Source organism: Mustela nivalis, assembly GCF_964662115.1.
Source record: "Mustela nivalis genome assembly, chromosome: 7".
NCBI lineage: Eukaryota > Metazoa > Chordata > Mammalia > Carnivora > Mustelidae > Mustela > Mustela nivalis.
Genome location: NC_139026.1, coordinates 66,904,192 through 66,917,097, shown reverse-complemented (window position 1 = coordinate 66,917,097; position 12,906 = coordinate 66,904,192). Strand labels below are relative to the sequence as shown.

At 40.7% G+C, this 12,906-nt stretch overlaps 1 protein-coding gene across 1 annotated transcript in view; it reads left to right on the top strand.

Annotated features, from left to right (window-relative positions):
- The window catches only part of LOC309870262 (liprin-beta-1-like), a gene marked incomplete at both ends in the record, with an annotated part of 52,911 nt that overhangs the window by 27,156 nt on the left and 12,849 nt on the right, over positions 1-12,906 (top strand). Inside the window, 3 exons of the mRNA XM_082742445.1 lie at positions 5,687-5,841; positions 11,020-11,135; positions 12,109-12,165. Coding sequence (XP_082598571.1) covers positions 5,687-5,841; positions 11,020-11,135; positions 12,109-12,165 — 328 coding nt within the window. The remainder of the gene's footprint in view (positions 1-5,686; positions 5,842-11,019; positions 11,136-12,108; positions 12,166-12,906) is intronic.

Sequence of the window (12,906 nt, the reverse complement as noted above, 5' to 3'; positions counted from 1 at the left end):
CGTTTGCAAATATCTTCTCCCATTCTGTCAGTTGTCTTTTGATTTTGTTAACTGTTTCCTTTGCTGTGCAAAAGCTTTTGATCTTGATGAAATCCCAATAGTTCATTTTTTCCCTTGCTTCCCTTGCCTTTGGCGTTGTTCCTAGGAAGATGTTGCTGTGGCTGAGGTCGAAGAGGTTGCTGCGTGTGTTCTCCTCAAGGATTTTGATGGATTCCTTTCGCACATTGAGGTCCTTCATCATTTTGAGTCTATTTTTGTGTGTGGTGTAAGGAAATGGTCCAATTTCATTTTTCTGCATGTGGCTGTCCAATTTTCCCAGCACCATTTATTGAAGAGGCTGTCTTTTTTCCATTGGACATTCTTTCCTGCTTTGTCGAAGATTAGTGGACTGTAGAGTTGAGGGTCTATTTCTGGGCTCTCTATTCTGTTCCATTGATCTATGTGTCTGTTTTTGTGCCAGTACCATGCTGTCTTGATGATGACAGCTTTGTAATAGAGCTTGAAGTCTGGAATTGTGATGCCACCAACGTTGGCTTTCTTTTTCAATATCCCTTTGGCTATTCGAGGTCTTTTCTGGTTCCATATAAATTTTAGCATTATTTGTTCCATTTCTTTGAAAAAGATGGATGGTACTTTGATAGGAATTGCATTAAATGTGTAGATTGCTTTAGGTAGCATAGACATTTTCACAATATTTATTCTTCCAATCCAGGAGCATGGAACATTTTTCCATTTCTTTGTGTCTTCCTCAATTTCTTTCATGAGTACTTTATAGTTTTCTGAGTATAGATTCTGTGTATCTTTGGTTAGGTTTATTCCTAGGTATCTTCTGGTTTTCGATGCAATTGTAAATGGGATTGACTCCTTAATATCTCTTTCTTCTGTCTTGCTGTTGGTGTAGAGAAATGCAACTGATTTCTGTGCATGGATTTTATATCCTGACACTTTACTGAATTCCTGTATAAGTTCTAGCAGTTTTGGAGTGGAGTCTTTTGGGTTTTCCACATATAGTATCATATCATCTGCGAAGAGTGATAATTTGACTTCTTCTTTGCCGATTTGGATGCCTTTAATGTCCTTTTGTTGTCTGATTGCTGAGGCTAGGACCTCTAGTACTATGTTGAATAGCAGTGGTGATAATGGACATCCCTGCCGTGTTCCTGACCTTAGCGGAAAAGCTTTCAGTTTTTCTCCATTGAGAATGATATTTGCGGTGGGTTTTTCATAGATGGCTTTGATGATATTGAGGTATGTGCCCTGTATCCCTACACTTTGAAGAGTTTTGATCAGGAAGGGATGCTGTACTTTGTCAAATGCTTTTTCAGCATCTATTGAGAGTATCATATGGTTCTTGTTCTTTCTTTTATTGATGTGTTGTATCACATTGACTGATTTGCAGATGTTGAACCAACCTTGCAGCCCTGGAATAAATCCCGCTTGGTCGTGGTGAATAATCTTTTTAATGTACTGTTGAATCCTATTGGCTAGTATTTTGTTGAGTATTTTCGCATCTGTGTTCATCAAGGATATCGGTCTATAGCTCTCTTTTTTGGTGGGATCCTTGTCTGGTTTTGGGATCAAGGTGATGCTGGCCTCATAAAATGAGTTTGGAAGTTTTCCTTCCATTTCTATTTTTTGGAACAGTTTCAGGAGAATAGGAATTAGTTCTTCTTTAAATGTTTGGTAGAATTCCCCCGGGAAGCCGTCTGGCCCTGGGCTTTTGTTTGTTTGGAGATTTTTAATGACTGTTTCAATCTCCTTACTGGTTATGGGTCTGTTCAGGCTTTCTATTTCTTCCTGGTTCAGTTGTGGTAGTTTATATGTTTCTAGGAATGCATCCATTTCTTCCCGATTGTCAAATTTATTGCCGTAGAGTTGCTCATAGTATGTTCTTATAATAGTTTGTATTTCTTTGGTGTTAGTTGTGATCTCTCCTCTTTCATTCATGATTTTATTTATTTGGGTCCTTTCTCTTTTCTTTTTGATAAGTCGGGCCAGGGGTTTATCAAATTTATTAATTCTTTCAAAGAACCAGCTCCTAGTTTTGTTGATTTGTTCTGTTTTTTTGGTTTCTATTTCATTGATTTCTGGTCTGATCTTTATGATTTCTCTTCTCCTGCTGGGCTTAGGGTTTCTTTCTTGTTCTTTCTCCAGCTCCTTTAGGTGTAGGGTTAGGTTGTGTACCTGAGACCTTTCTTGTTTCTTGAGAAAGGCTTGTACCGCTATATATTTTCCTCTCAGGACTGCCTTTGTTGTGTCCCACAGATTTTGAACCGTTGTATTTTCATTATCATTTGTTTCCATGATTTTTTTCAATTCTTCTTTAATTTCCCAGTTGACCCATTCATTCTTTAGAAGGATACTGTTTAGTCTCCATGTATTGGGGTTCTTTCCAAACTTCCTTTTGTGGTTGAGTTCTAGCTTTAGAGCATTGTGGTCTGAAAATATGCAGGGAATGATCCCAATCTTTTGATACCGGTTGAGTCCTGATTTAGGACCGAGGATGTGATCTATTCTGGAGAATGTTCCATGTGCACTAGAGAAGAATGCGTATTCTGTTGCTTTGGGATGAAATATTCTGAATATATCTGTGATGTCCATCTGGTCCAGTGTGTCGTTTAAGGCCTTTATTTCCTTGCTGATCTTTTGCTTGGATGATCTGTCCATTTCAGTGAGGGGAGTGTTAAAGTCCCCTACTATTATTGTATTATTGTGGATGTGTTTCTTTGATTTTGTTATTAATTGGTTTATATAGTTGGCTGCTCCCACATTGGGGGCATAGATATTTAAAATTGTTAAATCTTCTTGTTGGACAGACCCTTTGAGTATGATATAGTGTCCTTCCTCATCTCTTATTATAGTCTTTGGCTTAAAATCTAATTGATCTGATATAAGGATTGCCACTCCTGCTTTCTTCTGATGTCCATTAGCATGGTAAATTCTTTTCCACCCCCTCACTTTAAATCTGGAGGTGTCTTCGGGCTTAAAATGAGTTTCTTGGAGGCAACATATAGATGGGTTTTGTTTTTTTATCCATTCTGATACCCTGTGTCTTTTGACAGGGGCATTTAGCCCATTCACATTCAGGGTTACTATTGAGAGATATGAATTTAGTGCCATTGTATTGCCTGTAAGGTGACTGTTACTGTATATGGTCTCTGTTCCTTTCTGATCTACCACTTGTAGGCTCTCTCTTTGCTTAGAGGACCCCTTTCAATATTTCCTGTAGAGCTGGTTTGGTATTTGCAAATCCTTTCAGTTTTTGTTTGTCCTGGAAGCTTTTAATCTCTCTTTCTATTTTCAATGATAGCCTAGCTGGATATAGTATTCTTGGCTGCATGTTTTTCTCGTTTAGTGCTCTGAAAATATCATGCCAGCTCTTTCTGGCCTGCCAGGTCTCTGTGGATAAGTCAGCTGCCAATCTAATATTTTTACCATTGTATGTTACAGACTTCTTTTCCCGGGCTGCTTTCAGGATTTTCTCTTTGTCACTGAGACTTGTAAATTTTACTATTAGGTGACGGGGTGTGGGCCTATTCTTATTGATTTTGAGGGGCGTTCTCTGAACCTCCTGAATTTTGATGCTCATTCCCTTTGCCATATTGGGGAAATTCTCCCCAATAATTCTCTCCAGTATACCTTCTGCTCCCCTCTCTCTTTCTTCTTCTTCTGGAATCCCAATTATTCTAATGTTGTTTCGTCTTATGGTGTCACTTATCTCTCGGATTCTCCCCTCGTGGTCCAGTAGCTGTTTGTCCCTCTTTTGCTCAGCTTCTTTATTCTCTGTCATTTGGTCTTCTATATCACTAATTCTTTCTTCTGCCTCATTTATCCTAGCAGTGAGAGCCTCCATTTTTGATTGCACCTCATTAATAGCTTTTTTGATTTCAACTTGGTTAGATTTTAGTTCTTTTATTTCTCCAGAAAGGGCTTTTCTATCTCTCAAGAGGGTTTCTCTAATATCTTCCATGCCTTTTTCGAGCCCGGCTAGAACCTTGAGAATTGTCATTCTGAACTCTAGATCTGACATATTACCGATGTCTGTATTGATTAGGTCCCTAGCCTTCGGTACTGCCTCTTGTTCTTTTTTTTGTGTTGTATTTTTACGTCTTGTCATTTTGTCCAGATAAGAGTAAATGAAGGGGCAAGTAAAATACTAAAAGGGTGGCAACAACCCCAGGAAAATATGCTTTAACCAAATGAGAAGAGATCCAAAATCGTGAGTGGGGAGAAAGGGCATAAAAAGAGGTTCAAAAAGGAAGAAAGAAAAAAAAAGAAAAAAGAAATTAAAAAAGAAAAGAATTTTTTAAAAAAGAAAACACCTAAGAAATATGTAAAAAAGAAAAAATATATATATTAGATAAACTAGTAAAAAATCGTTAAAAAAGAAAAAGGTAACAGTTAAAAAAAAAAATTTACCCGAAGGCGAGAAGGAAAAAAAAAATGAAAAAGAAAAAATTAAATTAACTGCAAGACTAAAAAAAATCACAGGAAAAAACCATGAGTTCCGTGCTTGGCTTTCTCCTCCTCTGGAATTCTGCTGCTCTCCTTGGTATTGAAACCGCACTCCTTGGTAGGTGAACTTGGTCTCGGCTGGATTTCTTGTTGATCTTCTGGGGGAGGGGCCTGTTGTAATGATTCTCAAGTGTCTTTGCCCCAGGCGGAATTACAGCGCCCTTACCCGGGGCCGGGGTGAGTAATCCGCTCGGGTTTGCTTTCAGGAGCTTTTGTTCCCTGAGCGCTTTCCGTTGAGTTCCAGAGGACGGGAATACAAATGGCGGCCTCCTGGTCTCAGGCCCGGAGGAGCCGAGAGCCCAGGGCCCCAGAGAACAGCGCCCAGTTACTCCCGTCTGCCTGACCTCCAGCTGCGCTCCGAGCTCACCGAGCCTGCGACCGGTTCAAGGTAACACTGAGCTGTGAGCCTACTGTCCGCTCTGTCTCTGTAGCTGGCTCTCCCGTTCCAATACCCGCAAGCTCTGCGACACTCAGACACCCCCGATCCTTCTGTGACCCTGCGGGACCTGAGGCCACGCTGACCCCGCGTGGGCTTCGCCCCGGTTTAGCCTCTGGAGCGATGTCCCTCAGCGGAACAGACTTTTAAAAGTCCTGATTTTGTGCGCGCTTGCTCCGCTGCTTGCCGGGAGCCGGCCCCTCCCCCGGGGTCTATCTTCCCGTCGCTTTGGATTCACTTCTCCGCCGGTCCTACCTTTCAGAAAGTGGTTGTTTTTCTGTTTCCAGAATTGCTGTTCTTCTTCTCTTCGATCTGCCCATGGATTTTCAGGTGTTTGCAATCTTTAGATAAGCTATCTAGCTGATCTCCGGCTAGCTGAAGCAGTCTCAGCTTGCTACTTCTCCGCCATCTTGACTCCTCCCCAGCTTGGTTGTTTCTGAACTGAAATTTGTAAAGCCCCCAATTCTGAAACAAAATTAGGGAAGGTTGTTGGACTAAATGAACTTCTGATTTCAAGGCTGTGAGTCTGTGGTAATAGCTATTAATACCACCCTCAGGCTCCAGGTGCTCATAGTTTAACATTTCTCCTAGAGGTCCTCTTGTTATTTTTCTAAGGATTTCAAAGGAAACTCACTTTTGATTTTTGAGGATGGGAAAAATGTTTATATTCAGTTGGTATTCTTCCTCCAAAAATGAAATGTAAATGAAAAGCTGCCATTTTTCTCCTTTTCCTAGACCAAGATGGCGACTTGGACGGTCTGCTCACTTCTGGTTCCGTCTCCACTTTGCTGGATGCGCAGGGTTTTAGTGACCTGGAGAAAAGTGTATCATCTACACCAGTCACGGGATCTCCCAGTCGTGACCCATTTAACACAAGTGTTCCAGAAGAGGTATTTACAGACTCTCAACATTATCTTTGTAGTGAAGAGACTGTGTCATTGAAGGTTAAAATGCTGTTGACAGCAGGAAAGACCTGGGATCTTTTCTCAGTGTGGCTACTGACTGAGTCTTAGCAATTTTCATGTCAAAACTCAGTCTGCTAGGACTTTATTTGAAAGATTGGTTTTCCCCCCTCTTTAATAAATAAATACCTTGGGCAATGTCAAAATTGCTTAAATAATTCAGGAAGAACATGGGAGAAAGATGTCATCCTAAATGGATTACAATCTACACAATAATAATCTTTATTAGTAAAGAACAAATAGGGAATAAATGAAGAGGGATAACGTGAGATTATATAAAGAAGTTGGTTTTAGTCACTTCCAATGTTGTCTCTGAAAAATTCTGGTCTAAAATCTTCCCTGACTTCTTTAGACTTGGAAAAAAGCAGCTGGACAGGAATATTTAGTCTTGAACTCATCATTAACTTTTCTTTCACACATCAGACTGGTGCCAAAATCTGTTTCCATTACCTATTGCAAACCACCCCAAAAATTTGTGGCTTGAATGACAGCACTTGTTTTGCTAACAAATGTGTGATGTGGGTAAGGCTCAGCAGGAGCATTTCTTCTTCGCTCCACTGGGCAATAGTTGGAATGGTGTGAAGGCTGGAGGCTTGAGTCATCCGAAGGCTACCCATTTGTATATCACATGGTTGGTTGGTACTACTGTTGGACAGGACCTCAGCTGAGGCCCTAGCTGGAAATACCTGTGACTCCCTGGCTTTCTTCTAGCAGAGCGTTTAGATCCTAAGGATGAGCATCCCAATAAGAGGACTGGGCATATTTATATCATCTTTTATGCTATGACTCGGAAACCCTGTGGCATCTCTTCTCCTGTAGTCACAGGCCCACACACATTCACAGAGAGGAAACAAAGACCCTACCTCTTGATGGACAAGTAATATCACATTTGAGAAGAACACATGGGATGGCATATACCCCTACGACCATATTCGACTAGTACAACTGCCCTCCACTCTCTGGCTACAATCATTTATATCCCTCCCCCATGCAAAATGTCCTCATCCCCTCATCAAAGACCTCTTGGTCTTACTCCAGTCAGGCTTCCGCATCCCAAGACCTTGTCATCCAGACCCGGTCAAGATATAGGTGCAGCTGCTCAGGTTTGGCTTCTCGAGTAGCACTCCATTCCATGTAAAGAACCAGGAAATTCAAGGTCAAGTCATTTGTCCCCTACACACCTGACATGCAGTGGTGGAATGGGCATAGTAACTACTGGGCATTCCCATTCAAGAAGAGGGAACATAGACATGGAAGACACCCACGTATCATTAGTCAGTAGCAGTTCCCAAATCCAGCCAGGCTCGTGTGGCCAGTTCCTTGACAGGGCCCAGACCTTTGGGCTCTTGGTTGTTCCTTGGGAGTCATCTTTCCATTTCCAGGAGAAAGAACCTGTAATTGCAGATGAGTTGTTTTCTGCAAAAGTATCTATACGGGTCTAGGGCCTTCTGCCTTCTACTATCTCTGTCCCTCTTGGTTCTATTTGGTATAATATTTTATTCATTTGGCATTTCTTATGAATCAATTTATAATCCACTCCATCAGGTAAAGGATATCCACAATTATCTTCACCATAAGACTTTCTCTATCTTAAGTTTTCTGTATGGCTGCTATGGAATATCCCTCTGTTTTTAGAGTTGTCGAACTTTTTGAAGGTTTCAATGAGACAGCTGTACCTTAAGTCTTCCTGAGGTCTTAACCTAGGCACACCCGTGGCTTCCTGACAGCACCTCCGTCTTTGCCCTAGAACTTTTAATTTTAGTGCAGTGTACTGTCTAGAGAAACTGGAATGGGAAAAATTGTTTTTGTTATTGTTGTTTTTGTTTTTTAACTAAATAGTCTTGACTACCTTATGTTTTCCAATTCCCCCTTTGGTCGTCTTTCCTTTAACATATTACTGTATTCAGTGAGAAAAAAACCAAGTGGCATCTTTTCTTTTCCTATCTATTCCTGCTGATTACCTAATGAGAAAATGAAATTTGAATTGCATGAAAATGAATTCAAGGAGGAAACATTTCTCTCTTCACTATAGGAGAGGGCTAAAAGATGTCAGTCATAAGGATTACTGGGTAGGGGAAATTGGAAGGTGGTGATCAAAAGGTACGGACTTCCAGTTATAAGACAAGTGTGCTGGGGGTATAAGGTACAACGTGATGACTATAGTTAACACTGCTGTCTGGTATGCTGGAAGGTTGCTAAGACTGTAGATCCGAAAAGTTCTCATTGCAAGGAAAAAAATGTGTTTTTTTTTCCTTTCCTTTTCTTTTTTCTTTTTAATTTATACGGTACTGCATGTCAGTGATATCCCAATAAAATTGGAAAAAAGAGGCAAAGGATTAGTTAAGGAATAAAAAATATTTTAGAGGGGGAAATAAAAAATATGTTAGAGGGGGAAAATCCCCTAATTGCTAATTATATTTCTACTGAAGGGAAAAATAACATTTGACAGCCAATGAGTATGCTTGCTGCCTATTTACAGAATGGCAGATGTTACATGTAAGATTTGCCCAGATAGTCTCTTTAAAAAAAGTCTTTCCTATGTGAATTGTACTTTAATGAGACTTTTTGTTTGGAACCAGAATGATTTGATGAGGATTGAGTGTGTTCAGCCATATTGTTAAAGAAGAGCTAGAAGGGAGATTGGAGTTGGGAGTTAAAGTCCTAAGTTCAAAACGAAATCAAGGAAATGGATCAGTTTGTTAGTGGGCCATTTCCTTCCCCATGTTAGGAACCCGGGGAGCTACTGTGAACTTGACAACACAAGGGATGATGGCTCAAGAATTCGCCCAGAACTAATCATAAAGATTCAAATTTAAAAAAAAAAAAGAAAAAAGAGAGTGAAGTAATCTCCTATTTTACAGCAATAGGACTTCTTAAAGAACAAAATTCAGGGGCGCCTGGGTGGCTCAGTAGGTTAAGCCTCTGCCTTCGGCTCAGTTTATGATCTCAGGGTCCTGGGATCAATCAAGTCCCACATTGGGCTCTCTGCTCAGCAGGGAGCCTGCTTCCTCCTCTCTCTCTCTGCCTACTTGTGATCTCTCTGTGTCAAATAAATAAAATCTTTAAAAAAAATTCAGCTGAGAAAATTTTTAACACAGGGATGATGGCTCTGTAAATTGCCCAGAACTAATCATAAAGATTCTAAAAAAAAAATAAATAAATAAAAAATCGCGAAGCAACAAGATCAGACTTGTTGTTAAAGAACAAACTTCAAATGAGTAAATTTGCAACATCTTACTGGCTTTATTCAGCAATTTATGAATCAGGCAATGTCCGTTTTAGCAGATGGAAAGGAACTCTACGGATCTGTACAAAATGAAGGGCTTTTTTAGGCCGAAGGAAGCAGGAGCAGAGGATCAGGCTGGTCATTTGCTGGTTGGTTAAGTAGGGTTACTTTCCTTAATGTGCAGCAAAGAGAAGTCTCGGGGCGGGGTGGGTCAGGTAACTTACTAAGGGCAGGCAAGTGCCGATTGGTTGACCTAGGTCTGCCTTTTCTGGGAGTGCCGAGCACGGAAACTTAGCTAAGCTTGGGTTTACTGACATGGAGCTTAACACGAACCACTCCGTCTTGGGCCCAATCAGATTATTTCAACAGACTTCACATGTTATAACCTCTTAGTGTCAAGGAATGAGACCACCGCTCAGTAACTGGAACAAAAAACCACAGAGCTAAATGTATTGCTTATTTAGTTACCTCGGTGAACTTTGTTGGTCAGGGACAGTCTCTTTGATCATATGTGGGGCATGTGGGGTTGCTTGGAGCTCAGGGATTGAGGGACTCTCAGAGGCTAGAGAGAGTTGACATCCGCTGTGGATGTGTGGTTACAGAGGTGAGACTGTCATTGATTGATTGGCATCTAGAAGTGTGTTCCAGGTTGTAAGTCCCTACCTTCCTGGCTGACTTCAGAAGGAGGGACGGTCAATGATTGGTTGGTTGACTGGAAGACTGAATTCACTGAGGAAAATTTTATTTTTTTATCACAATATTTTTTAAGTGATTCATGTATTGTAGTTTATGATGGGCTCTTACACCATAATGCTCTATAGTCATCGAAAATTATTTAACCCCAGAGTATAAAATTTGTTCCATAGATTCCATCCTTAGGGTACACAAAGCATTTGTTTAGGAAGGTGTTTTTAGGCATTTTTGTTGTTGCTGCTGTAGTATTATTAAGCCAAGTGTTTTAAGTGGTATCCACAAAGAACTGGTTTGGGGGGTGCCTAGGTGGCTCAGTCGTTAAGTGTCTGCCTTCTGCTCAGGTCGTGATCCCAGGGTTCTGGGATGGAGCCCCTCATCAGGCTCCCTGCTCAGGGAAGTGGGAAGCCTGCTTCTCCCTCTCCCACTCCTCCTCCTTGTGTTCCCTCTCACCATGTCTCTCTCTGTCAAATAAATAAAATCTTAAAAAAAAAAAAAATCTGGTTTGAACAACATTCTGTATTAGACTAGTGATAGAAAATAAAGTGAAAACAGATGTGTTTACAAAGCACTTTACCCAAATCTCATCTCAAATCATGACAACCCTGTCAGGTAGGCATTGCCATTCTCATGTTACAGAGGAGAAAACTGGTGCCCAGTTAAGTGACTTGCATAAGGTTAGAACCAAAGTTTTTACTAGGGCTTAAAGTTGTCAGGATCAACTATTGACTTACTTGATGGTATTATGTTTTATTCAGAACCAAGTTCAAAAATGACCTTCCTTGGGGCACCTGGGTGGCTCAGTGGGTTAAGCCTCTGCCTTCAGCTCAGGTCATGATCTCAGGGTCCTGGGATCGAGCCCTACATCGGGATCTCTGCTAAGCAGGGACCTGCTTCCCCCCTCTCTCTGCCTGCCTCTCTGCCTACTTGTGATCACTCTCTCTCTGTCAAATAAATAAATAAAACCTTTAAAAAAAAAAATGACCTTCCTCCAGAATGTTTTCTCTGACTTTAACAGTCATTGATGTTTATATCCAGAGACCATTTTATAAATAGAAGAATAGTGTTTTTAAACATAGGTGTATGAAATTTTTTTGATGGACCATGTAATTGTCTCCGTTATTTTTATTTTATCTCTGTGACTTCTGTCTTATTTATTGGATTTTTTACTTTCTCTAATTACATTACAGTTCCACACCAGCATCTTACAAGTTTCAATCCCTTCATTACTGCCAACATCTAAGGGCCTGGAAACGTCTGAAAGCGCAAAATTGCCTCCTCAACCAGAGACTTCATTTGAAGAAAGGTATGTCATTTATGACCCAACATTGCAATATAAATGTTCAGCAGAGTAGATCAAGCAAACACAAGAGTGCATTGCAATTTATTTACAGACACAGGTTTTACTGTGAGAGGCAAGAAACTGTAAGGCATGTGCCAGGGGACCAGTGTAAATCAATCACTACAGTCAGTTCTGGATTATTGAAATAAAGGGTGTGAAGCAAGAAGTCCTAGGGCAGGAGTCCAGGGAGGTGTGGTGTTCAGGTTAGAGAGAGATTTTAGGGGACTCAAGTTTTATGTCCTAAGTCATGGGGAGCCGCCAGTGGGTCCCAAGCCCCATAGCAATGGTCATGTGGCCCAGGCTGTTCGGAAGAAGGATTTGGGACAGGGATACAGTAGTTTCTCCATTAACAAGTAGAATTTTGAGGGAGCATGTTCTCAATTACTTAACCTTATAATGAGACCAAATAAAAGAAAATATAATAGAATATTTTAGGGGCACCTGGATGGCTCAGTGGGTTAAGCCTCTGCCTTTGGCTCAGGTCATGATCCCAGGGTCCTGGGATCGAGCCCCACATAGGGCTCTCTGCTCGGCAGGGAGCCTGCTTCCTCTTCTCTCTCTGCCTGCTTCTCTGCCTACTTGTGATTTCTCTGTCAGATAAATAAGTAAAATATTTTTTTAACAAAAGAAAATATAGTAGAAAATTTTAAAAGAGAGGGGCAGCTGGGAATCCTCAGTAAATTCAGCAGCTGACTCAATCTCAGCTCAGGTCTTAATCTCAGGGTTGTGGGTTCAAGCCCCATGCTGGGCATGGAGCCTGTGTTTAAAAACAAAACAAAAGAAAACACACATGACTGTTTTAAAAGAGAAATCGCTTCCCCAGCACAATTTTTTGTTTTTTTGACAGTTCTGCTTACTTAGAATATATATGGTCTTTTACTTGTGAAGCACACACATTCCATCTTTTTTTTTCCTTTTCTTTTCTTTCTTCTTTTAGTGATGGAAAAATAATCCTTGGTGCTTCTGTTGAAACCCAGCCGTGCGATAGTCTTTCGTAAGTCATGTTCTTGAATGTGGAAAATGTCATTGATACCTGGGAGAGAGGAAGCTTCTGACAAACTCACAGTGACCACTGTGAGAAGCGGATGACTGAGGCCTGAATACATTAATGCAGGTGTGGTGGTTGGATGTCAGGGAAAGGGGAGGTTGTGAGTTAACAAAGAGATTCTTACTCATGGACTGTTATCCATTATCTCGTGCCAAGTGTTTGCACGGCTTTAGCCTTCCTTCATCAGTTTTCATGTGAAGTGCAGTGCTTTGAATTTCAGGTTTGCACTGGCTTGCATTTTGACCCTAGCAGAAAAGAGTCACAGAGAATGATGTAATGGCTGGAAAGGCTGCAGTAGTTTTTTGCATTCTCCATGTAGTAAACCGGTCCATTATCTATGTTTATCCAAGTTCAAGTCTGAATTAGGAAAATCTCTTACCAGAGCAGTATTCAAAGATGAGATCTTCTCTTTTCTCACCAATATCTTTTACTTTATTTGATACTGGACAAGTCTAGTAACTTATGTACACATGAGTACATGAGAATTGCCTTTTAAAAGTTTGTGTATGTGTGTTACTCTGCTTCTTAGAGCTTTTTTCTCTCTCTAAACTGGTCACCTATTCCTGACTTCCATTTTTGAAAAGACAGCCCTGTACACTTGAATGCTAGTTATGTGAAAGGGAAAAAAATCTCTGGATGTTTACAGTGTCACTTCACCTTTGCAAGGATAGCAAACAAATTATTATG